The sequence below is a fragment of the Melitaea cinxia genome, chromosome 30 (genome assembly GCF_905220565.1).
Source record: "Melitaea cinxia chromosome 30, ilMelCinx1.1, whole genome shotgun sequence".
Taxonomy (NCBI): domain Eukaryota; kingdom Metazoa; phylum Arthropoda; class Insecta; order Lepidoptera; family Nymphalidae; genus Melitaea; species Melitaea cinxia.
The window spans coordinates 5,696,167-5,723,613 of NC_059423.1; the positions used below are offsets into that span (position 1 = coordinate 5,696,167).

The following is a 27,447-nucleotide window of genomic DNA, read 5'->3' on the forward strand; positions in this document are numbered from 1 at the left end:
GCAGTCATTTTGTGTAATGAGACTAGAATTTTTAGTTTAATGATGAGAATGAGTCGAAATAAAATAACTTTAAAATTACTATTTATATATGGAAAAATTTATTTAAGCATCAAATAATATAAACGACATTTTTTTACCAACTAAGAATAATTTTGAATACAGACAGACCGATATGAAGGCACTACATAATATAATATTTTGCATAGACTTGCATAAACGTCATGCATATGCTGAATACATGCATCGAAGTACATATCTATTTCACATAACTAAAAGTTGTTTACATAACCGTAATTTCAGAAGTTTTATAGAACCTTAGAATATGTAAATAAAAGAAATGCTATTTACAATTTAAACAGAGTGTTATTAATTAATTATTAAAGAAACAAAAGAGAGTTTCGAAGATATAAATGCAAATAAATATGACAGAGGAAAAAACTGCTCAAATATTCACAATAGCATTTATTTATACACAAACTTATTATAATTATGGAATAAAATTTATACAAAAATTTGATGCATCATACATATAATTGTCTTGTGTCATTAGAACTTATATTTCACCGTACAACGTAGTCTTCAATTAGAAACATAAATAGTGATTATAATTACAAAGTATTGCTATGGATCTACGAAGTATTACGTAGGATGCATCAATTTGAAAGTTAACAAAAAAAAAAAAAAAAAATTTAACAAACCACACAACTATTTTTATTTCTAAATTTACACAACGCTATATATTTATTTATAAATGTCATATAATTATCCTAAATTAATATATCAGTTGGATTTTATCGAACAATTTTATATTGTGCGATTTTTTTTTTTGAATTTTTACATTTTTCTGTAGACCTAATATTAATTCAGTCTAAAAATAGATGGTTGGGCACTTAGCATCCTCAAATTTTAATTTTTTTTTTTTTTTTACCGTAAAAGTGCCGTTTCACCCCATCACTATGGTATCAAGTCATTTACAGACCAATAATGTTGCATGTTCCGTGTTATTGAAAGTTAACGCAGCGCAGTGCAGTCTAATTTAATATATTTTTTAACTACAGCTGGCATATTGGCGAAAAAACCTCACCTTTATATATATTGGACATCAACTACTTTTTTGGAAAGTCTTGTTACTGACTCATTGGTGTTAAAAGTTAGCATAGCGCAGCACAGTCCAATTTAATAGATTTTTAACTGCATTACAGCTGACATGCTGGCGAAAAATTTTGTATCCCTTATAAACATTTAATATTTGTTTTGAGTGATCCTATAGCCCAAAAAGTTCTTGAATATCAATGTGTCATTCCGTGTTAAAACAACGCAATATTACTTGCCAAAATCGCTGTATCTTTATCAGTAGTCTTTCATAGACTTGACATAATGCGACTACAATTATTTTAACAGAGTGTCAAAGACAATACATGTCTATAGGTATTTTGATAATGTTCATTATTTATTTAATATTCCACCAATTCATTTCTGTTGTTCCTGCTTTGGACCGATGACATTAAAGGCACTCGAGATTAGTTTTATTTAAAACAAATTTTGTACCCACTTTAAAATGACAAATTTTTTTTAATAGTATTTCAGAAACAGACAAGCCATTTTTTTTTTGTTTTAGATATAAATGAACTTGAACTTAGGAGTTTGAGTCTAATGATTTTAAAGAGCACATGATTTGGTCATCTTTGATCATTAGTTTAATAGTCCATATTGTTGTGAATTGGTCTTACGTTGAAAGCCTAAATAAACGTAATACAGGCCAATATATTCAAATATACACTCACACACATACATATTCTGGAAGTTTTTGTCAAGATGATATAACTATGACAATTCTCGCCACCATAAAGCAATGTTACTATAATTTGTTTGCGATATCTGTCATATTAACAACAATTTAAGCGCCAGGTTCGTGACATTGCCAGACACGATAATCCCCACTCAAACTATTACTAATAATTTTTTTTTTTTTTTATAGCAACAAGTACTTTTTCCTTTTAAAATCATGCCTGGTTGTCAATTAAGACTTTTAAAATTTTACTTAATATTTTAATACGTAAGTCATTCTTTGTATAGGAACTTAATTTTTTTTTTAAATTAATCATTGTTTTTCTTCCTTGAAACGACTTTTCCCGATTTGAATAATCCTTTGAACATTGATAGAACTACCCTCAAGTTCTTTAGTTTATTCGTTTCGTTATATTTCGATTTAGCATTTTCGATTTGATTTCGTCGACCGTCAAACGTACGAGATTCTTGTAACGAATCCCAGTTGAGGCAAATATCCTCAAACTAAAATTGCAAGGAAAAGTAATAAAAAAGTTTTACGTCATTATTGACTAATTCGGTAATTTGGGTTAGTATTTTTATGGACTATGCATGAGAGTAATGTATTAAGATTTCTTTTCACTCTGATAGCCTGTACGATTAAACCCCATAGAAAGCAAAATGGAGAACAATTTTAGGACAAAAAACCAAAGTATAAAAAAATTACGTTTTTACCAAGTCCATATATCACATCTGCTTGTATCCCTTCGCACTTAGATACTTTTTTTTTATATTGCGATAAATTCATTCAAGTTCTGCTATATAAAGAATGACTTCAACAAAAAAAACATACGTCATCAAGTATCGATGCAACAATTTTTTATCAACAATTCATTTTTCATTAACGATTCTTCATTACTTTTAACCGCTATTGAATCATTGATGTCACTAATTTTATCAATTTTCTCATAGCTATCATTAACTTGAGTATTTACATTTTGGTCCCTGTAATTTTGATTCTGGCTTAATTTTGTTGTATCATCTATATTTACAATGTTTTGAGATATTTCTACTTCTTGTGTAATATTATTATCGGCATTTTCATTAACAACAATTGTTGTTTCATCTTGGTTAAGATCCTTATTGTTACTTCTATTTTCAACTACTTCTGGTATACTTTGATCACAGTTATTCAAACTTTCGTCAGAGGCATTGTTTTTAACTTCTTCTATCATTCTTCTCTTCTCTGCCTCTTCTGTTTCCTTCTTTTCGGCTAGTTCTTTTCTCTTCTGCGCGTTCCACCAAGGCATGAATCTTTGGAAGACGATTCTCGTACGATGCTGAGGCTTGAGGACCCAAGATATCGCCATCTCAACGTCTGCTATCCTATAAATGAAATTAAAAAAAAATCTATTTAGAAATTGTTTCGTATGAATAGTATAGATTGTCTTGGTCAAAGCTAGCTGCTTGCTTCTGACTTTCCGACATTGGATTCACATCCAACTTCTTTGACTACATAAAATGTAGTTCTTTGTTCCCAAAACAAAAAGCCGATAATGAAAGATAGAAGTGAAAACAAATTATCAGCGGTTAGATTAAAGTTATCGCCTCTATAGCCGATAAATTGCAAAATTTTATCACTTATATAATTCAATTAATAACGTCACTATTAGCCACAATGTTTGTTCTGCGGAGTTTTGGGATCATAAATTAATTGTTACTTATTTGCTTACATAAAAATTATTTTTGATGTAAAGAAGGCTGTAGTCGGATAACAATGAGGAACCCGCCTTTGACTTATTTTGACTATTATACATATGACCAAATATAATAGGGTTCCAATTTTATATTAGCTGACTGAAATATTCATGAAAAAATGAGAAAATAAGTGATGATGATGATAAAAATAGTCAAATCAGTTAAATGGTCGATTCCCCCGTGTTATCTGGCTAAAGCCTCTCAACCTACCTCCTCCTAAACCTCTCCCTGTCGAGAGCGTGGCGCTCCCAGTGTCCGGCTCTGGCTTGACGCGCCGCGAACGCCCAAACTCTCATAATGTGAACTTTTGGTGGTTCTGTGGAGAAGTGGACCTAGAAAGAATAAAAAAATCATGTTGAGCATATTGTGCATTGTATATTCTTTGACGAAGGGTTGGAACAGACATAAAATATAACTAATATCTATTATATTTATTCATCATACATTGTTTAACTATTAATCGCTAAAATCATTTGATCCTATTTTTTCTCGTAGCTACAACGTTTCATAAATATACCATCAATATGTTATAGAACACTTAAGTTTTTCGTAGCTGCGATTGTTATTAACCGACTTCGAAAAAGAATGAGGTTCTCAAGTCGATTGTATTTTTTTAAACTGCCGCCATTTCAGCGACTTTGCAATCACCCGTAACCGTGGCATCTGCAACGTCGCCGAAATAATGGGATATTCAAAATGACAATCGCGCAATGAACGCTTAAAAACTAATAAATTATTGCATTCAATATTATCGCGATATGCAACTGGAATGGGTTTACCACAAAAACCAAACGTTCAATTATTACTAAAACCATTTATTTTCCGCAATTACTTGAACAAACATAAGCTGAGAGTACCTATATTTGTTATCAACAATTAATAGTATCAGTACTTTAGTGATTTTCCAATAATTTATAGCACACTCATTCTATTAATAAACTAGAAGGTCAAGTGTCTTCGCTTGAATGGTCCATAATACCATAATTGAAAACCAAGTGTCCATCACTCATCATCATCATCACTTCAGCCTATCGCAGTCCACAGCTGGACATAAGCCTCCACAAGTTCTCTACTACTCTAAACTCATGTGTTTTCCCATAATCACCACGCTGGACAGGCGGGTTGGTGACCGCAGGGCTGCTTTGCCTCACCAAAAACGCTGCTGCCCGTCTTCGGCCTGTATATTTCAAAGCCAGCAGTTGGATGGTTATTCCGCCATCGGTCGGCTTTTTAAGTTCCAAGGCGGTAGTGGAACGGTGTTATCCGAAACCGGAATATAACTAAAAGAGCACTTATGAATCTACCGTCGATTTGGAATGTATATTCCGATAACACGAACAGAAAGAAACTTAACAGTTCCTCTTTAAATAATTGTCAATACGTTGTTTAATCCTAGTCTTGCCCTACTTGGAGAAAGAGGCCTATGCTCAGCAATGGGATGGTCAAGGCAAGGAAGTGAATAAAGAAGAAAACAAGTAGTTTAATAATCATGTACTTGTGTTTGATATTATTAATGTTGAATTATTTGTATCGTATGATGTACGATTATATTATTTAACTAAATGTGGTATTTAAAGTTCATTTCTGTGTCTATGACCCTGCATTGTTGTTTGCTACTATCATTAAAGGTTGTCTGGAAGAGGTCGCTATGAGCGATAAGGCTGTCTGTGCATATTTATTTGTTTTACTCGCCAATAAGCAGTGAAGTAACGTGTACTTAAACCCCATTCTTTCAAAATAATTCCATTAATGTAGTAAATTTGTGGCACAGAAAAGAAAGTGTGAGTGTGTGTGTGTGTACCTATGTGTGTGTGTCAGCTCCAACACGCGACTGGAGCTTACGTTAAGAACGATTAATGTGATATTAAAAAATTTAAATGTTTTATTAAATTAATCAAATTACAATAAATTAAAACAACAACACTCGAAAATAAAAAACATAAATGGACGCTTGTTATTCGTATCGGTACAGTAAAAGCTGGTCTACTATTTATTTTACCTGTATCTAGTTGCAGATAAAGCGTTACTTACATAGTAACTATTTAGTAATCTGTGGAGTTACTCTCGAGTCACAGCTGTTTGGTTGTTTTACACGATTTAACAAACTGTATTATTTCATACTGCGCGTCTAATAGTGTTTTTGAAGGAGTAAACTTCAATATGGTATCGTGATACAATTGTGAAATCGACAATTTACATAGTCTGGTAAATGATGAGGAGGTCGATATGAATCAGTCATTACGGGTAAGGTCACTGCCCTAAATAATAAAATGACACATCAGAATCTTAAGTCGTAAACACATTCAATATAGATCAGTTGCATCAGCCCTAGTGGATAAACTAATGAGACCAGAATGTTCCGCGAATTTAAGTGATTGAAATAAATAACAAATATACAACACGTATTCGAAACATGTGTCCTTCCGTTTATATATACATATATGAACTGCCGGAATGTCTGTACGTCCATAACTTTCGAACGACGGCACCAATTAAATCTTTTTTGTGTCCATTATCCAGGACAAGCGATGTATGAAAGAAAAGATAAATGAAAAAAATATATACAAAGCGGTACAAGGTTCTCCGGATAAGTTGAAGATAAAATTCCACTAGTCGCAAGCTGTAAATAACTTCGAATTTTCCCAAATATTTCCTCTTCACGAGATAACCTAACAGGGTCTAAGAATAGTTCAAAACGTATATATGTAATGATTGTTTATTATATAAAGTAAATATCTGTAAAATAATACTTCTTGTGTTATGCATATCGGGTAGGTCTGAGAATCGGCCAACATCTATTTTTCATACACCTAAGTTAAAGAGGGAGGGGGGTTTAAGGGGGGTTAATAACATATATGGCAAACAACGTTTGCGGGGTCAGTTAGTGCATATATAAATTTTATTGAGTTCCTATTTCCGAGATCAGTTTAGATTTCCGGTTATATATGAATGTAAACGCTATGAGCAAAATTTTATTTCAAGATCTTACGCATCACGTCGTCATAATGAGAAATCGAGTCATCAGTGACGTCACCGTTTTGTGAAGTAAATTTAGTAAAACGTTGACCTCGAAGGCCAACAGTAATATAAATACAGCTAATGTGGTCACGGTTGAGATTACTTTAATAATAGCTGACGTAGCTTTTCGGATTACCAAGATTCATGAGCGTATTTTTGCGATCAGACCAAGTTGTTTTATTTGGCTACAAATTGCGGAGTTTTTTTGCCGATATAGTGGCGGTATGGTGGTGGTAACATTAATTATAATTAATTAATTTAAAAATTATAACATAAAATATTATGCATTGGCGTAACGGTCACAGTACTGGTGGCGAAAAAAGCGGATATAGAAAACAAAATATTTATTAGAAATTATTCTACTTACTGACAGATCTGCAAACTGTGCCTATAATTTTATTTATTGATTTACCAACAACTGTTACACCAATTTAATTGGATAAGGAAAAGCTAAACATCATGCAAGGCAGCAAAACTGACTTCTTATAATTCTAACATATTAATAATTTAGTATTAAAGCGAAAACTTTGTACCCCTTTTTACGAAAATTCCGCGGACGGAGGAGTATGAAATTTCGCACACTTATAGTTTATATAGAGACGGAGTGCAGAATGCTAACATTTTTTTTAAATTATGCATAAACAAACACACACACACACACATATACTAACTCTTGTTTATTGTTAGTCTGTGTTTAAATTATGGTCAAATTTCGACACTGGGCGACCTAGATACACTTAAAATATGAACAAGTTTGAGCAACCAGCCTAATACAGATAAACAAAATATGAACAAGTTGGAGCAACCATCCTAGTCAAATTATATGGAGATACATACACGAACATACATAGGCACAATCCTCTGAGATCATATTATTGTGGCCTAGTGGGTCAGGACAGTGCTTGCCGAAAAAGGCGATGGCCGAAAAGCTTTAACCACGACCATCTGTTTGTATTCGATCCTTTGTTTTTAATTTTGTAACGATTTTTAAAACCTGTACAATATTTTCAGAACGCATCAATAGGAATTATGTTGCTATAGATGTTAGGTATGCCTGTACCTTATACGTATACAATAATCGTGCGTCATATAATAATCAGCAAATAATGCCAAAAGATATATACATACATTATCAGTTTCACGTTGTGATAATGTTTTATGAATAGAAAGTGTTATCAGATGTTAGAATTAAATATATTTATCGTCTATATGTATATTAAAATAATCGTCGAATTGTAAGTAATGCATAACTTTGAAGATCGACTGGACTGGATAATTCGTATTTTTGTTCGTTATGTACAGGTTTATATAAAAGATTTTTTTTAGTGATTATACATATTGAAAAAAAATTGGGCCACGATGATCGCCGGGTCAACTAGTTATCACTAAAAGATACTCGATGTTTCAACAGTTTTTTTTTTCATTTGTTTTCTTTTTTGTTTTGTTCTTGTGTCTCCCCACCGTGCCTCGGAAAGCACGTTAAGCTGTCGGTCCCGATTGTTATCATGTCGGAACATATTCGGATACACGCTGCTCGAACGCGAGTTGGCGGATTGCGGACCTTATGGTTAAATTGTAAGTAATCTAAATTTACATTCTGGTAATTTTAAAACTGTATAGTAATTATGCACCCCTTGCAAATCTGACCAGTATTGACTATATATTAAGCCATTATCATGCATAATTTAACAAACAACTTATGTATGTATGTACGTCAAAATACACATTATCTTGGCACACAACTAGAAAGCATTAAAGAATTAAAACACAATGCAATATCTTAACCATATGCCAGAGTTTATTTAGCGCGCAAAATGGGTGCGAGCGTGTTTTTCGTTCGCCAAGACAATTAAAATTATTTCTAGACAGATTGATTTATATTTGAAAGGCATTTGTCTAATTAATAGCCAACATTCAAGAAGAAAGTATTATGTTTTTTTTCTATACTGATATTATGTGGCTAACGCGAAATAATAATATAATATTTATTGTACACCAAAATATAAACAATGCTATCGTGCTGTGTGGCTACAGCACTAAAGAATTTAGCCACGCCCTCTCTTCCCGTGGGTGTCGTAAGAGGCGACTAAGGGATAACAAGGTTCTACAACCACCTTGGAACTTAAGAAGCCGACCGATGGCGGGATAACCATCCAACTGCTGGCTTTGAAATACACAGGTCGAAGACGGGCAGCAGCGTCTTCGGTGCGATAAAGCCAGCCCTGCGGCCACCAACCCGCCAGCCCAGCGTGGTGACTATGGGCAAAACACATGAGTTCATGTTGTTTTTGGCGTGAAGTTGTGGAGGCCTATGTCCAGCAGTGGACTGTATAGGCTGTAATGATGATGATAATATAAACAAACAGTAGTAACAAAATAATTGAATTTGCTCGCAAACGAAAAAAACCGTCCTCAATTACATCGACAAGTAATACAACGTAGGTAGACGAAAAAATTGTCAAGTAAATACGCGTTATGAAAGATTACTCAAAAAGTTGTAATTAGATCTCGATGAAATTTTAATGTGGCCCACATGATAAATTTCAGCTTTCGATTAAATTAAACATCATCAAAATCGGTACACCCAGTAAAAAGTTATGCGGTATAATACAATGTAGGGCGACGAAAAAAATAGTCGATCCCCTAAATGTTAAGGGTAGTCCATCCCATTTTTTTTAATTTTTAGATTAATTATTTATTTTTTATTTTATTATGATTTGGCCTCGAAAAATGCATAATACCCAAATTTTCATCCCTCTACCACCAACCCCTATTTTTAAATTGCGTTTAGTGGCAAGACAACGTTTGCCGAGTCAGCTAGTACATTTATATTTTTTTAATGTTATCGCTGTCCGTATTGCACTTGGCTGTGTGGCTACGGCACTAAAGAATTTAGCCACCCCCTCTCTTCCCGTGGGTGTCGTAAGAGGCGACTAAGGGATAACAAGGTTCTACAACCACCTTGGAACTTAAGAAGCCGACCGATGGCGGGATAACCATCCAACTGCTGGCTTTGAAATACACAGGTCGAAGACGGGCAGCAGCGTCTTCGGTGCGATAAAGCCAGCCCTGCGGCCACCAACCCGCCTGCCCAGCGTGGTGACTATGGGCAAAACACATGAGTTCATGTTGTTTTTGGCGTGAAGTTGTGGAGGCCTATGTCCAGCAGTGGACTGTATAGGCTGTAATGATGATGATAATATAAACAAACAGTAGTAACAAAATAATTGAATTTGCTCGCAAACGAAAAAAACCGTCCTCAATTACATCGACAAGTAATACAACGTAGGTAGACGAAAAAATTGTCAAGTAAATACGCGTTATGAAAGATTACTCAAAAAGTTGTAATTAGATCTCGATGAAATTTTAATGTGGCCCACATGATAAATTTCAGCTTTCGATTAAATTAAACATCATCAAAATCGGTACACCCAGTAAAAAGTTATGCGGTATAATACAATGTAGGGCGACGAAAAAAATAGTCGATCCCCTAAATGTTAAGGGTAGTCCATCCCATTTTTTTTAATTTTTAGATTAATTATTTATTTTTTATTTTATTATGATTTGGCCTCGAAAAATGCATAATACCCTAAATTTTCATCCCTCTACCACCAACCCCTATTTTTAAATTGCGTTTAGTGGCAAGACAACGTTTGCCGAGTCAGCTAGTATATTTATATTTTTTTAATGTTATCGCTGTCCGTATTGCACTTGGCTGTGTGGCTACGGCACTAAAGAATTTAGCCACCCCCTCTCTTCCCGTGGGTGTCGTAAGAGGCGGCTAAAAGATAACAAGGTTCCACAACCACCTTGGAACTTAAGAAGCCGACCGATGGCGGGATAACCATCCAACTGCTGGCTTTGAAATACACAGGCCGAAGACGGGCAGCAGCGTCTTCGGTGCGACAAAGCCAGTACTGCGGTCACCAACCCGCCTGCCCAGCGTGGTGACTATAGGCAAAACACATGAATTCACGTTATTTTTGGCGTAAACTTGTGGAGGCATATGTCCAGCAGTGGATTGTATAGGCTGTAAAGATAGCTTTGAAATTTAATATTAAGATCAAATATTGTTGCATTTTATCTCATGTAAGCAGTGTTTATTGTCGTTACCAATAAAATGTATTTTATTATTTTAAAAATATTATATTCTTTTAAAGATTGAAGCATAATCTAAATGTAATTTCACACTTGGTTGGCATTGTTAATATCTAATCTTTATTTTAGTTTCATTCTTAAGATAATTCTTTATACTTTTTCTTATTTAGATAAATAATTTATGACTTTGAAAGATACGACACTTATGTATTACAAAATATTATCCAATATTTTGTAATATATCCATACTAATATTTTATAGAGAAAAGGTTGAATTACAATTTTTGTTTTATTAATGGTCAATTCAAAAACTACTTAAAACACGACTGGATACATCTGAATTTAGGGCAGGCATTGATATATAAAACTTGTTCAATTTTATTATCTAACATAATATGCAAATGAATGTCTTATAAATATTATTTTAAGACCAGTCAAACGATACGTGAAAACCTGTTAGTACATGATCTTACAATCAAAACAAAGCACCATGATATAAAACGTATGGTATTTTTATATTTAGACAACTAATGTATTATGTTACGCTTCAGCCTGTAAGATCCCACAACTGGGCATAGGCCTCTTTCTCCTTGTAGGAGAAGGATCAGAGCTTAATCCACCACGCTGCTCCAATGCGGTTTGGCGGATATATTCCCTACTATGAGTAACGATCGCTATCAGGTGTACATGATAACAACCGGGACCGACAGCTTAACGTGCTCTCCGAGGCACGGTGGGAAGACCCACAAGGACTACAGAAACATCCAGACCACGACAAACATCTGTTTGGCCAATACTAATGTTTGTCATGTGCGGGGATAGAACCTGCAAGGCTGCAACGGCTAGCGCAACAGCCACAAACCAGTGCTGTGACCGTTGCGCCACCGCGTCGTCAAAAATGTTATTCGTTAAGTCGCAAGGTTACCACACGGTAGGTCAACATGATAGACACTTCTGGTAGAATATTGTCCGAGTTTTCTTGTGTTCAAAATGGCCAAGGCATGATTTAAATTAAAAAAAATATATATCCCCAATAAGGATTGCGGAGGTGGGCGTTAACAATGAAAATTTTAAATGTATGTAACTCCGAAACTACTGAACCAATTTTTATTAATTTTTTTTAGCGTCTGTAATTTAGTCCAACTTGCGAGATAGGGTAGTTTTTATCTCAATTGGACCCGATAGGTGGCGCTGATATTTGTATGTGACTCCGAAACTACTAAACCAATTTTTATCAAATTTTGTACGCATCTATGATTTGGTCCGACTTGGAAGATTGGGTAGTTTTTATCTCAATTGGACCCGATAGGTGGCGCAGCTATTGGTATGTAACCCCGAAACTACTGAACCAATTTTTATCAAATTTTGAACGCATCTATAATTTGGTCCAACTTGGGAGATAGAGTAGTTTTTATCTGAATCGGACCTGGTAGGTGGCGCTGCTATCGGTATGTAACTCCGAAACTATTGAACAAATTTTTATCAAGTTTTGTACGTATCTGTAATTTAGTCTAACTTGGAAGACACGGTAGTTTTTATCTCAATTGGACCCAGTAGGTGGCGCTGCTATCGGTATGTAAACAATCAAATTTGGTAGCTGTTTTCCGGGCAGGGCAACGTCTCCCGGGTCCGCTAGTTTACGATAAAAATATATACGCGGAGTTCACTACGACAGTTTCCTCCTTCGTCGTTCACTCTTGACAGAGTGGTCGTGGTTGACGACGATTCATTGGCTAAAGCAGCTCCCGCTATACGTCTCCACTTGATGCGGTTTTCAGCGTCTCGAGAACTCTGGACTATGGAGGAGGAACGACTTGCAGCCAAACCTCTGAGCCAATATTAAATATTTGACTAGCTGTGCCCGCGACTTCGTCGGCGTGGAATATAACAAAAAAGTTATTGTTCAGTTCAGTTATAAGATAAATAAATTTCTAAAATATAAGTACCCTAAGTTACTCCCTATTACATTAGCCAGTAATATTCCCGTCAAAATTAGTCCAGTGGTGTCAGAGATTAGCCGGAACAAATAGAAAGAAAAAAATTGTAAAAATGTTATTTTGGTATATGTACCGTGTATACATCCATATGCATCAAGTAAAAAGCGGTTATTTTAATTTTACAAACAGACACTTCAATTTTATTTATTTGTATAGAAGTAGATAACGAACGAAAATAAACCTATCGCAACGAGACTCGGATTAAACAATTCTGGTCTCATTACTCCAGCCTATCGCAGTCCACTGCTGGACACCGGCCTCCACAAGTTCGCGTCAAAAATGGCGTGAACTCGTGTGTTTTGTCCAGTCACCACGCTGTGCAGGCGGGTTGGTGACCGCAGGGCTGGCTTTGTCGCATCGAAGACCGTCTTCGGCCTGTGTATTTCAAAGCCAGCAGTTGGATGGTTATCCCGCCATCAGTCGGATTTTTAAGTTCTAAGGTGGTAGTGGAACTGTGTTATCCCTTAGTCTCCTCTTACGACACGCACGGGAAGAGAGAGGGTGGCTATATTCTTTACTGCCGTAACCACACAGCTTTCTGGTTTACCATATTGAAAATTTCTAAACTGTGTTTTCTTGGAATGTGAATTTTGAATGGGTGATAATTTATTAGATATAAATTACCGTAAAAGAACGATTCAAGGGCGTTTCACATTTTAATACGATTAAATACATGTATCTTTGTTACGCTATATTTTGTATATTTCATTGTACATTTACAGTTTCGCAAGAAGCATTAGTTTTAATTGTATACTGCCGTTTTAAAAGATAAAAAATACACATATATTAGTTAAACTGGTTAAATATGCCAAAATTTTGTATTTCATTAAATAAAGCGAATTTAAAATAAAATTATGTTTATTTATTAGTTATTTTACAAATTAAAAATTTAAAGTGATGATTATATTTTAAAAGTGAAGTTACCACCGCACCTATACGGCAATGTGACCCATTTAAGCAGTCATAAAGAGTTTTATCTACTTTGGAGATAAAGTCTATAAAATAATACCTTGTATTGGAGAGGAGGAAATTAAGGAGGCGGGCCACGCGCAACGAATAAAACAATCGTTTATTAGAAGGTGCAAGGCCTGCACTAGAGCTCGGGGTGGTCATTTTGAACACTTGTTATATAATTGTGTTTGCTCGCAAACGAAAAAAAAACCGACTTCAATTACATCGACAAGTAATACAACGTAGATCGACGAAAAAATAGTCAAGCAACTACGCGTTATCAAAGATTACTCAAAAAGTAGTTATCAGATCTCGATAAAATTTATATGTGACCACATGATAAACATCAGCTTTCGATTAAATTAAAAATTATCAAAATCGGTACACCCAGTAAAAAGTTATTACAGATTTTCGAGAGTTTCCCTCGATTTCTCTGGGATTCCATCATTAGATCCTGGTTTCCTTATCACGGTACCAAACTAGGGATATCCCCTTTCCAACAAAAAAAGAATTATCAAAATCGGTACATCCAGTAGAAAGTTATGCGGTATAATACAACGTAGGTCGACGAAAAAAGCGTCAAGTAAAAACGCATTATTAGATATAACTCGAAAAGTAGTTGTTAGATCTCAAATAAATTTAAATGGGACCAATTGGCACGCATCACCTTTCGATTAAAACAAAATTTGTCGAAATCGGTCTACGTGGGCAAAAGTTCTGATGTAACATACATAAAAAAAAAAAAAAAAAAAAAAAAAAAATACAGTCGAATTGAGAACCTCCTCCTTTTTTGGAAGTCGGTTAAAAAGTAAATAATAAACTGTGCAAAAATAACCTTCTTTTCTATCAACTCCCTTAAATTTAATTCATAAATTGATAAAATAGTTTTAAAATAAAATTTTAATAATACCTGTGATTAAAACAATAAATGGGCTCTATTTTTTTATAAATTATGAAAATTCTTTGAACCGAAGGATCAAATACCATCCGGTTTTACCTTTTTTACAATCTCAATTGAATAGGCTAATTATTTGTAAGTTGGTCAGCCAAGTTTCCCATACATTTTTATTACGATATGAGCGATCAAACACGAAGAAAAAATGATTTGAAAGAAGAAAAAAAAATCGGTTGCATTTGTAAAAAAAAAAAAAAAATGGGAAAAGCACAAAAATGACATGATTCATTTGATAATACAACTATTCAAGTTTAATAAATAAAAATCTTATAGATTCATGTTTTTGCGACTGTGACAACAAAATTAGTGAGCAAGGGTGTCATGTTTATACATTTAAATAAAAAAAATGGCGGATAACTAAAAAACCACGATACTATTACTAAACATTAATCGTATTTTTCTGATCCGTTATAATATCCTCCAGCTGCACACATGAAAGGAGGGAAGGAGATATACCAATGGGGGTACGATGATAAGGAAACTGGGATATGATCATGGAATCCCAGAGCAATTTCAAAAAACGTTGTATTACTTGTCTACGTGATTGAAGTCGGTTTTTTTTTTCGTTTGCGAACAAACACAGTTATTATTTATATAAATTAAAGATTAACTAATGTGGGCGTTGTAATGTTGGTGTAGGTAAACTGTTAACGTTATGTGTACGTCAACCATACTAAAAATAATATAAGACAGTAATTAATAATACTAATATAATAAATATAATATAAATACACACAGATAAAAAATAGCATTTACCGAGTAAAAAAAAAAAAAAAAAACTCCCCACATTCGATATATTTCATAGTATTTAACGTTTGTTTCTCTAGTACTTTTCCACCTTCATTTCGAACAAAGATATGCGCCGGTAACAAAATGTAAACAATTTCCAAGATAACATAAAAAAAATACATTGAACTTCTATTGAGGTGAGAAAAAATTCTATTAACAAAGAAGGAAAGATAACAATATATTACAAATAGTTCCCAGTGAATTTGGTAAACCACAAATGATGAAATATTTCGTAGTGCCGATAACATATTTTCATTTCTAACACAAAGTCTGAAACCATCACATATTTATGTTTTATTTCGTATTATTGCTAATAGATGGCGCTGTTTCGAAATAGCAAACAAAAAATCGAAATATTTTATTCAAGAGTTACGCTGAGAATAAAACTTTACAGAGCGCTTCTAGCTGTTTATGTATTAATTTTTGTTTTGATAAGAGTTTTGTTTAATTTAAATTTATTGTTAGTAATTCGATTACTTTAATAGAAGTCTTTAATTTTAAAATATCAAGCTGACACATACTTACAATATTTTGAATATTGTACTTGTAAATACCTGTCTATCCTACTTAAGCATTAATTGTACAAAGTAAATTACACATTTTACTGCTAAGCAAACAAGGCCATACGAACAAGGCTACAGTATCTAAAACGCAAGAAACCACAGGAAACTCGAAGAAACTATTTCAACACAATAAAATCAATTTGCCAGTGAATGACTTGGAACAAATCAAATGAAGTGTCATCTAAACCCTCACAAACGATGACGTGTTGATATTGCATGACAAATTAAAGAGATTGCACAAAGTGCAGTCATCGGCACATTTTAAGGATATAGATATTGAATAATTACGAAATACTTTTATATTTTACTTTCATTTTTATTTTTTGTACAAAAAAAAAACAATTAAGTAGGTATTTTTACTGCACATGGGCGCGATCCCGACTTCGAGCCGTGTGCTTAATATGCGTTTTAATACCTATAGGTACTAGGTAGATGAATTAAAATAAAACTAGTGTACAAGGATGGTATTCAATAACCGCTTGAAAAAAATTAAAATGCTTCTAGAAAAACCGGATCATAACCTATTAATCAGCGGTTATATTCCGCTCACTATGTTTCCATTCGTCATACAAATTTTTGTCGTGATTTGGGCGTTTGTGTTGTCTCTGGTCTCCCGACATAGGATTGTCATACTACAGGGGAGGGACCTTATAAGGCGTTTATCTATTTATATAATACTTTATAGCACATTTTAAAATTACATTAAGGAATTTTCAAAGTTAACAAAGTGCAAACGCGTCCTTGTTATTGATAATGATTTCTTACAGGTAAGCCCTATTAATAGAGGACATATTGATATTATAATTATATACGTACTTATTTAGAATTCCATTGTAGTCATTAATTAGTCACTTAGCTAAAACCGATGAAAACATCGTCTCTTACAATCTTTTCTTTATGTAAACTATACATAAAATACCAGATCTGGTTCACGGATTACCGTTAAAGCCAACTCCCGTATGTCAGTACTGTATCCAATACACAAAAGTTAAAGATATATTATTATTTTTCACCATACGAATTCCAATTTATTTATAGGACATTTCTATTCGCAATTATACATCTTAAAATTACAGTATGTTGGATATCTATTAATTACGTGAGCTATTTTTCGATTAGTTTAGACTCCCCCTTAAGTGATATTTAGTGAGATTTGATTTAGTGATATTTTAAACGAAATTTATTTTTATTATTCGGGAAATTTATTTAAATTAAATAAAATTCAAAGCAAAACTAAATGATTTTAATAGCCACGAGATTTATTTTACACTCCAAATTTGATAAGATGGTGAGATTTCATTGGACCCCGCCCCACCCTGAGCTCACGTAATGGATGTCCCCTATATTAATTGAAGAGAAACGGATTCTAAAAGCATGCTTTTCCTCTTGCTGTGTCTATTCGTAACCTAAGTGCGAGATAAACTATCAATAATCGGTGAAACACGCCCTAAGCATTTTGTTGTTGTTAAACATTTAATGCTGATCTTTTAAAGGTCGTCAGTTCGACCTTGAGAGTGACGTAGCAATACCGACCTTGCTGTTTAGCAATAAGAACGACTATAGAATAATTTATCACATATTGAAAGTATGAGGACATTTGTAACTCGTAGACACGGATATTATCATATAGAAGCACAAATCATACAGTGATTTATTTGATTAAACTTTGTTTGTTCTCGATCAACATAAATTTACATATTATTAAGTTTACATATTGTTACTTATTATTTTTAAGTTTACATTTAACTGAGGAAATTTACTGCGCAAAATATGGAGCATCCCGACTTGGCTACAACCTCGACCTTACAGAAGATTACAGCGAAATAATACTGCTTTCAAACAATGTTCTGTTCCTGTTGGTAAGTTGTCGGCAACGCGCTTTCGATGCTTCTGGTGTTGCAGACGTCTATAAGCTACGGTAATCGCTTACCATCAAGTGAGCCGTTCGCTTGTTTGCCGACAAGTATGATGCAATACATATTATTAGGGATAACTCAAGATCTCCACGTCAGATCTCACTCGAATTTAAATGGGGCCACATGACACAGACGTGACATAAATTGGCACAACCAAAAAAGTTATGAGATAGTTTGTGTATAAAAAAATTGGTGCAGTTGAGAATCTTAAACCTTTTTTTAAATCGTTGAAAATAGCACTTATTTTAAATTAAAACCAATAAAAAAATTTAAGTTTTGGTCTGCTGGTATATAATTTACCATATCAGAGCGAGGGCAATGTGTCAAGGTAACATTTAATAAACAAGAAATGGTGAGAAGCTTGTCGAGAATAACAAACAAATTTAAGGTGAGTGAAGTATTTTAAGGTGATTGAATAATCGGTCGAGCCTAATCCACTACGTCGCTCCACTGCGGGTTGGCGGGTATATTCCCTATTAGGAGTAACGATCAGGTGTCTATGATAACAACCGGGACCGACAGCTTAACGTGCGTTCCCAAGCACGGTTGGGAGACCCAAAAGGACAGAGAACGACGAAAGACTCATTTTTACCCGACTGCAAAAGAAGGGTTATGTTTTTCGCGCGTATCTTGTATGAATATAAGTCTTCATTACCTCATATCTCCAGAACCGCTGAATGGATTTACATAATTGAGGTATCGTTAGATTTTTCTTAGCAGCCCAAGTGTTAGATAGGTGACTTTAAAAAAAAATAATCAAACATGGCCTCTGTGCGAAGCGTAGTTAATGAAAAAAAAAATTTTTTTTTTCGAATACTACAATATGGGTATCAAACTAAAGGGCTCGATACATGATTTCAAAAAAGTTTAATAATGATTATTATTACCTTAATACTAATAACAAGTTGGATTACGGAAGATAGATTAACGTGGCAACGTCGGAACAAAATGTCACCTCGGACACATAGGCCAATCGGGCGGAAGAGAGACAGAGGCATCGCAAGTGTACAATGAGCGTAACGGGACAATGAGACATCCTTTTTCGTGCATGCAGCCGGCATTCATCGATTTATTAGACGTTGACAAAAAAAAAAAAAAAAATTGACAAAGCGTATTATTCCTTGAAGGATTACATAGTTGATAAAATTTCCTGAAATATGGACTTAGTGACGCTGTATTTCGTGCAAGATATTACTAATTTTGTACTATAACACAGCTTATATATTATTTTCAAAAGAGTAACTGCGGAGTTTCTCGCCGATCCTCCTCTGCAGAATCTACATTCCGAATCGGTGGTAGCTTTACTTTTAAAAAAATAATAATCAAATTAAAATTTTAATTTGTAAAATGACGATTCGAATGTGCTCTTGGGGCCTATTTGAATAAAGTTATTTTTGATTTTGATTCGAACACATTACGGTAAAACAATGATTACTTTCGAAGGTGAAAAAAAAATGTAAACTCATAGGTAATTAAAAAACATTTAAAAAGGAACTTGCTAAGTACATTTTTGATAATAAGTACCTAACTAAAATTAAAAATGTTACATTAGGGGCATTCCACGTAAAAAAGGAAAACGACGTAAATTTTAAAATTACATTAATTATCCCTAATTCAGTCAGAACCTATAGCTAAATGTCTATATTTTATGAATCTGTAGAAAAATATTTAAAGAAATAATTAAAAAACTGACATTTTTGTCTATGGAAACTTTGACTTCATACAGAATTACTCAGCGGACCAGTTTAGGTTACGTTGACAACACTGTTCTCGGCCATTTTGTCAGTTGTAGAAAGTTGACGCGTGTATTTTACAGAAAGCGTGGAAAAGACTAATAACTACCTAAAAATAAGGTTAAAAGGTATGTTACTTTTTGTGTAATTCTTCTCTGAACAGATGCTGTCGCATGTCCCACCAGTCACGCAAAAAGATACTAAAAGTTGTGTTCCTAACCTCAAATATGACTTCATGAATGCAGTTTTTTCCAGAAGTAACAATAAACACGTGGTGTACTATTCTAACGTGTTTTTATATAGATAAAATGATCATATTATGGTTTCGAGACGGTTTTGAAATATGTCCCACCAGTCACATGTGACTGGTGGGACTCTCGCTCACAATTGATTTAAAGCGGGATTTTGTTTGGATGCTGCTGATTGTAGCTTTATTTTCTGTTCTAACCTAAAATGGAATAGTGTAAGCTTCTTTTTGCATATAGCATGAATGTTAACTGGGCGATAGTTTGCTTATTTTCAGATAACTTTGATCTTAACTTGAATTCATGCTTTTGCTTAACTTAAACATTGACTGGGTGATTGTTTGCTTACTTTAGATGAATGCCGCAGAGAGAAAGAGGAAATCTCGAGAGAAGATGAAGAAGGACAAGGATAAATGGAACTTAGTCCAAGAAAAACAAAAAGAGTGGGATAGAAAACGGAGAGAAAAAAATAGACGTGAATGTGACGAAAATGATAAAAAGGGAGAATCTTTGAGAGAAAAAGAAAGGTTACGTAAAAGAAAGCAAAGAGAAAATAAAAAAATAGCACTAGGTATTAAGAAAAGCAGTTCAGCGCTAGGGTCTTACAAATCCTTGAATACTTTAAAAAAGCAGTGGTAAAAGCTAAGAAAGCTCTTCCTCAGTGTCCCACTAAACAGACAGCAGTTCTGTGGCACATGATGAAGGACATTATGCCGCAAATGGTTGAACTGCACGAGAAGAGTGACAATAATAGAAGCACACCTATTACAGATGAAATTAAGAAAAAAGTTGAAGGTTTCTACGAAAAAGATGACATCAGCCGTGCTTCTCCAAATAGAAAAGATACAATGTCGGTAAAAGATTTGCAGTCAGGTAAACGTACTCACGTAGCTAAGAGGCACATGATGATGACAATTGCTGAAGCGTATTCGTTGTTCGTGATTGACAACCCTGATATAAAACTCGGTAAGAGCAAATTTTTTGAATTCAGACCCTTGCATGTGAGACCAATGAACGAAATGCCACACAATGTTTGTGTGTGTATTCATCATGCAAACTACAACTTTCTGCTAGAAGCTTTAAAAAAGATTATGCCAACACTTCCGACTTCTTCTACAGAATTTCTAAAAACTATAACTTGTGACATATCAAACGAAAAGTGTATGACTGGTAAATGTTTGAACTGTTACGAAATATCAGATATTCTTCCTCTAACATTAGATACAACACTGAAAGTAGCATGGAAACAGTGGCAATCAGTGGAAAAAAGATGTCAAATAACAAATGCTACAGGAACCGTAAAAGATCTTATCAAAGAACTCGATAGCAAAACATTAAAATTCAAGTTCCATGTTTTTGCAAAAAACGAACAATCTCAATACTTTGATACAAAAATTAAAGAAAGTACGCAGGAAGAAGTAGTACTGCAAATCGACTTCGCAGAAAACTTCGCAATTCTAAATCAAGATGAAATTCAGTCTGCACATTGGAGCCATCTTCAAGTGACTCTGTTTACGGGATGTGCATGGGCTAACCAAGGCCAAGAAAAGCATTCATATGTTATTGTGAGCAACGAATTAATTCACGATAAATATTCTGTATGGCTGTTTATAAAAAAAATTATTGATGATTTAAAATCTCGGTTTGCGAACCTTAAGAAAGTCACAATTTGCTCTGATGGATGTGCTGCACAATTTAAAAATCGATTTACTTTGTCGACCCTGTGCTACTCTAGATTGGACTGGGGTGTTGAAATCACTTGGAGTTTTTTTGCCTCTGGCCATGGTAAGGGGGCAGTTGACGGCATCGGAGCAACAGCAAAAAGAACACTTTGGTCTGCTATAATGACAAGAAAAGCAGTAATTGAAAATAGCTGGGACTGTTACAAATACTTAGTATCAAAAGATATCAATCGATTGCATATTCTCTTTATTGCTGTTGGTGATATTGAAGAACATCGAGAAAACCTTGACGAAAGATGGCAACTCATTAAACCGATCCCATATATACAGACACACCACCATTTTAAATCCCAAGGAAACAAATGCATCATTTATGCCCTGACTGCAACATCTTCTCAGTCCGAAAAGGTTCTGATGGTCCAAGAAGGAAAGTTAAGTTACTCTGATGTATACTCTAGTCACAGTGAACAGGAACTGAACATTGATCCAAAAGGAATGCTTGGGCAAAGTGAAAATGCAAAAATCGATTCAGAAACTGCAAGTTCCCAAAGCATTTCAAATGCAAAAGATATCAAGAATGGAACTAACGTCATAGTTAAATTAGAGGCAAAAGGAAGAACAGGTCAAATGAAAGAGCACAGATATGTAGCAGTGTGTCAAAATGAAAAAGAAGAAGACGGAGAAATAATTGTTATGTTTTTAAAACCGACTCCAGGCAATGAACCAAATCTTTTCGCCATAGACGAAACTGATGTATCATATGTCCATGTAGATCAAATAATTGAAATCCTTCCTGATCCCTTAATAAAGCAGTTGGGAGATCGAATATTCTACAAATTTCCAGAAAATCTTAACATTTTTGAAAAATATTAATAGGTTTAAGGATCTTTTGAACAAGGCATGTTCGTTTTCTTTTATTTTAGTTGTGAACAAAAGGTTTCATTTATTTTTGTTAATAATAACTAGAGTTTATTGAGATTTTGTTATTAAAATTTCCTTATTTCTCTTATTTGCATTATTTTTGTTTGTAGTTGCTGTTTTTTTATACTGTTCAGTAAAATTTAGAAATAACGAGATTAATAATGTTAAAAACGATAATAAAACTGATTTTAATAAGCAACTATTTTCACATATTTTGTACTTGTCCCACCAGTCACAAAGACCTGTCCCACCAGTCACAATTTCAAATATTTTTTTTATTGTTCCTATGAAGGTTATCAGTCTAATTTTTAATGAAAACGAAAGCATATAGTATATATTTTACAACACAGAAAAAACAGATTTGAAAATTAAGTGGTTTGGCTGAAATTCGTCATTGAGTGCACAAAGGTAGAAGGGAGGGATTTTTCAGTGTCCCACCAGTCACATTCATTTAAATAAAATTTACAAAGAATTTATTAACTGTTTGGTTTTCTTTTTAATGGGATTTGATGCATTAGTTATTTATCTAGGTGTTAAATGTATATTTCACTATTTTGTAAGTTCCGATGATATAGTTATAACTCAAAGTAGGTCAAATTCTGGAGTCAAATGTCCCACCAGTCACAATGGAATGCCCCATTAGTCTTTATTTAATACAAAAAAAAAAATGTTTTAAATGCTATAATTTCATTTAACTGTTACTTCATTGTAATTTATTTCTTACAAGTGCAATGTCGAACTTTCTTTTTAAATGTTTGTTATAAATGTGTTAAGTTATTACTTAAATAATAATTATGTCAAATTCCTTTAAACCCGACTTACTATATGTTTTTAATTTAACACCTCCTGTCTTATGTATCGCCCTTGACGTACATATATAGCATTTTCTAAGATAATTACACTGTTTACGTCTTTACATAAACCAATAAAGCGTATTATTGTGTTAAGTTTCCTCAATTATATCAATGAGTAAATAACAAACATATATGCAACAGCTTACATACAAATATATGAAAAATATTAATGTAGACTTCTTCAGTTTAATAGTAAAACAAAATCAAATGATAATTAGTTGGTAAATTAATCAATTAATTAATATTCATTAAATTATCGTAAGTAGACAACCATGCCGGTTTAGTAGTAAGAAAGAATATTGGTCACATGCTCGATTCATGGTTGTAAAACTGTTCAATCAATGACAAAACAACTTTATTCAAGAATCAACTACTAAAGTTAGTGTTGACTAAATCAAAGAATTAATTTACTTTGTTTTCAAATCTACCAATTATTATTATTATAGTTTTCCTTATATACCTCTTATGTACCAGTGGCGCAACTATTCCGAATAATAATAGTCTATACAATTAAATAGAATTGGAGTGTCTGATTGTAATATTAAAATAACTCTTTATAAAAATAAAAAAATAAATTCAATGCCAGCGAAGCCGCGGGTATAAGCTAGTATTTAAAAATCAAACAATTAAGGCCACATTTCACATAAACAGGCTAGCCAGGATCTTAGAATTAAGACAAGCGCCTTCGGGGCGAGTGTTTTGTGTCGCCGCATGCGCTCGTGGTTTACTGTTTGACAAACAAAGCAAAAAAACGACAAAACAAGAAAAGCGTCAACTTAATATTGATAAATATACCGTTTTTACAAAATTACTAGATAGATAACTATGAGTGCATTGCCTAAGTTCATTGCTTGTTCATTGTTCGTTGCATTAAGTACCTAATATTAAAATGTAGTAATTTTCAAAATTGTATATTGATTTTGTTACCGTGACTTTAATCACACCACTTGTATATTCACATTATGGCGAAATAAATGATTTAGTAATTCATAAAAGGTACAACTTATCATAATATTTGTGGACAAGGCCAAGGGAGTATGGTTCGCGGGGAAAGAAGCAATAATGCTCATGTTTGTTGGTGTTGTAGTACCTTGAAAGATAGGGCTCTATTTGGAAGAATATGTTGATAAAGTAATTTTCAATATATTTTAATGACAGGTAATATTACCTGATATTACAGTAACATTACTTACTATCATTACAGGTAAAAATGATATTGTTATTGTTCAATTACGGCTAAAATGGCCGCCTAAGTAAAACAACTGCTTTAAAAAAAATTGCAATGAATATTATGATAGGTCAAAGGTAGAACTCAGTTACGACGAAACATGAATCATTAATGATAAAAATGTAATGAATAGTAATTACCCTATCTTTATACAATAGTGTCATTTTAGTTGTGTTGCTAAATGTTTGAACGTAACGACATATGATGTAGTTTTCCCTTAAATTACAAATAATGAGACAAACAATAAATTAATAAATTCAATGGTCCCATAGTAGCCTCATTAAAGGGAAGTACTATGCTAGCATCCAAGAATCAGTACTAGTCAAGCCGTGGTTTTTTTATCACAAAGCAAACAAAGCCGTTGTTACCTCAACTATATGGTGTCTAAGGTTGGGCCACTCGTGTACACTTGTATTTCTGGGCAAAATACGTACTAAAGACTGCTCTATTTGTGAATGTGGTTTAGACACGCCCCAGAACATATATTTTTTTCTCGTCCTAAATTACGATTATCTTTGTATGATGCTCTGACCCCTGAGATTCCACGTCCTACTGACCTAAATTCGTTATTAATGTTTATTTTCTCCCTGTTTATAACTTCTTTATGCACTTTCATTGAAACTAACAAAATAAAGCTATAACGGGATGGAGATATCTAACAAAAGTTAACTATTCCAAGTATATATTTACTATTATATAAATATACTTGGATATATCGTTGTCTGTTTTTGTCTTAGGCAAGTTAACTTTTCCTTCAGGCAAACTTGTGCGGGAATCGGAACCAGACTTGTACTCCCTCTATAATTCCAAATAAAGCAAAGTTTAAATACTTTGATATTGGCAAATCCACAAGATTAAAAAATTATAAATTATTAAATTTATTCATTATAAATTTATAAATTATTGGAAAAACGTGAATTAAGACTTCTTAAGAACAAAATTTTAGATAAAGTTAACAGGAAATAGAAGATAGCACTTACCCTCTTTGTCGGCTTCTTTTTCTCACTTTTTCCATCTAGCAATAATCCCGTCTTCTCTAACCACGGTGTTGTAGTACTCGGTGAACTCACTGGCGCACTGTCCACAACGTCCTGATCATACAAGCTATCGTCCGTCAAATTGCCAAACGTCCTCGACAGACTCGGTGACAGTTTACATTGCACACCGCATCCAGAGTCATCATCGATGTCAGAGTCTGAGTCGGAATCTGAATCTGAACTATCATTACCCAAAATTTCTTCTCCAAATACTTCATTGGACGTATAACAACTATCAGGTGATTCCTCAAAAACGATAAACGAGTCTTCAGATTCACAATCGGATGGTATCCGTCTTCTACATTTCCGAGGGCTATCCTTAAAGACTATTTGAAACGAATCCTCACTATCGACAGATGACGAGTTAAAGCGGCCGGTAATTTCGTTGAAATGATCACTATCTTCTGAATTACTTGAAGTAAGTAAGTCTGACGAGTTCATCTCATTACCAAATAATGTTTCAATTTTATTTTCCGTTGATATTGGTATTGGTTTAGAGTTTTTAGATGTTTTACAATGTCCTGACTGTAATAATTTCTTTATTTTATTCAGTTTATCTTCACAAGATGATATTATTTCGTCTTTTGTTTTAGTTACTGAAATTTCAATTTCACCATTTGAAAGATTTTTAGTATTCAAGTTTTGCTTTACTTCTGTTGTTTTTTCAGATTCTGTTTCCTCTGGTATGTTTTTTGTTATGTTCATATTTTCCGTGATATAGAAGTTAGTCTTTATTCGGGGTGCATCAGATTGAATCAATAATTCGTTGTGACTTTTGAACGGGGTGCTGCATTCTACAAAAGAATCGTTGGCAAGGCTTAAGACACTTTCAGAGAAAGCATCTTCGAAACTTTCTTCCACTGAACCTGCCTCAACGAAGGCTTTCCTTGGCTTTCGCGGGCTGTTTTTAGCTTTTGGAACATTTTGATCATTTTTCTTACAAAGCAAATTACGAACTTGATTTAGTTTCTCCTCACACTGAGCCACGGCCGCTTTACATTCAGAGTTCATCTCTACATCCAAATTTGTACTAGAATCATTGGTACTGCCAAACGGCATGTCAGATTCAATTTTATTTCGAACCTCAAATTTGGATGGCTGCCAGAACATAGGTGGCGCCATCTGATCATCGTGCTCGTTATCAAAGCAATCGTAATACTGAGAGACGGGGGAATTCGTGCGCTTTTGAAATATAGTACCCATTATGTTAAAAACACCAGAAAAAAAGCTTGTAATACCAGATAGTGACGGGTAGTAATCCGTTCTTTGTCCCGTTGGTGGCTTTACAGCCTCGTGCGTCTTGCGCTCCTTTATTTCGACTGCGTTTTTTTTCATTGTCTCACCAGTTATCACAGAATCAGCCAAATTTTTCTTCAACGGATCGGGTAAAAGGTGCAAATTTTTCAAAATGTCGTCTTCAATGGTACACTTCATCTTGTCTGACTTTGCTTGAGCGTCAGTACAATATGTAGATGTAGGCAAATGGACCGAAGCGAAGCCGTTAAGATCGAGATATTTGCGTCTACTGCGCATGTGACTACTACTAAAACTATTCATTTTTACAAACGTACACTAACTTTACAGGTTCTAAGAGGATGCTAAGACATTATATTTACACTTCCATATTCATAACACAGAATCTACACTTGAAATAATCAGGAAATGTCTTTTCAGCGATTCTAGAAGACTGCGAGTTGGATTGTGATTGTGAACTTTACGGGGAATTCTAGGTCCTGAGTCGTAATGATTCACTCTGTTTACCGCGCTACACACTTTGTCACTACACTTGACGATGTCCGCAACGTCTGTATGATACGCAAATTCGTATTCTTGGTAATAATAATCGTTTGGGTGCTCCATTGTAACAGAATTTCAGAAATACACGTCTTTACAGTTCAGCCATTTTGTTGAAATAATGTTATATGTACCTTTGAC

General features: G+C 33.9%; 1 protein-coding gene and 1 long non-coding RNA gene across 2 annotated transcripts; one reads left to right on the forward strand and one right to left on the reverse strand.

The window, feature by feature from the left end:
- Window positions 1–75: 75 nt before the first annotated feature.
- LOC123668251 lies at window positions 76–27,447 on the reverse strand. Its single transcript, XM_045602022.1, has 3 exons — window positions 25,456–27,447; window positions 3,736–3,857; window positions 76–3,153 (listed from the first exon to the last, which is right to left on the reverse strand). The coding sequence occupies exons 1-3, from the start codon at window positions 27,067–27,069 to the stop codon at window positions 2,625–2,627; spliced, it is 2,265 nt and encodes a 754-aa protein (XP_045457978.1). The 5' UTR covers window positions 27,070–27,447; the 3' UTR covers window positions 76–2,624.
- LOC123668261 lies at window positions 19,562–20,302 on the forward strand. Its single transcript, XR_006745544.1, has 2 exons — window positions 19,562–19,673; window positions 20,145–20,302. It is a non-coding gene; the product is annotated as an uncharacterized LOC123668261 (long non-coding RNA).

Coding starts and splice junctions, on each gene's coding strand:
- LOC123668251 (XM_045602022.1), bottom strand. CDS start 27,069: ATGAATAGTTTTAGTAGTAGTCACATGCGCAGTAGACGCAAATATCTC. Junction 3,858..25,455: donor AAAAGAAGCCGACAAAGAGG/GTAAGTGCTATC, acceptor TATTCTTTCTAG/GTCCACTTCTCCACAGAACC. Junction 3,154..3,735: donor AGGGAGAGGTTTAGGAGGAG/GTAGGTTGAGAG, acceptor TTTCATTTATAG/GATAGCAGACGTTGAGATGG.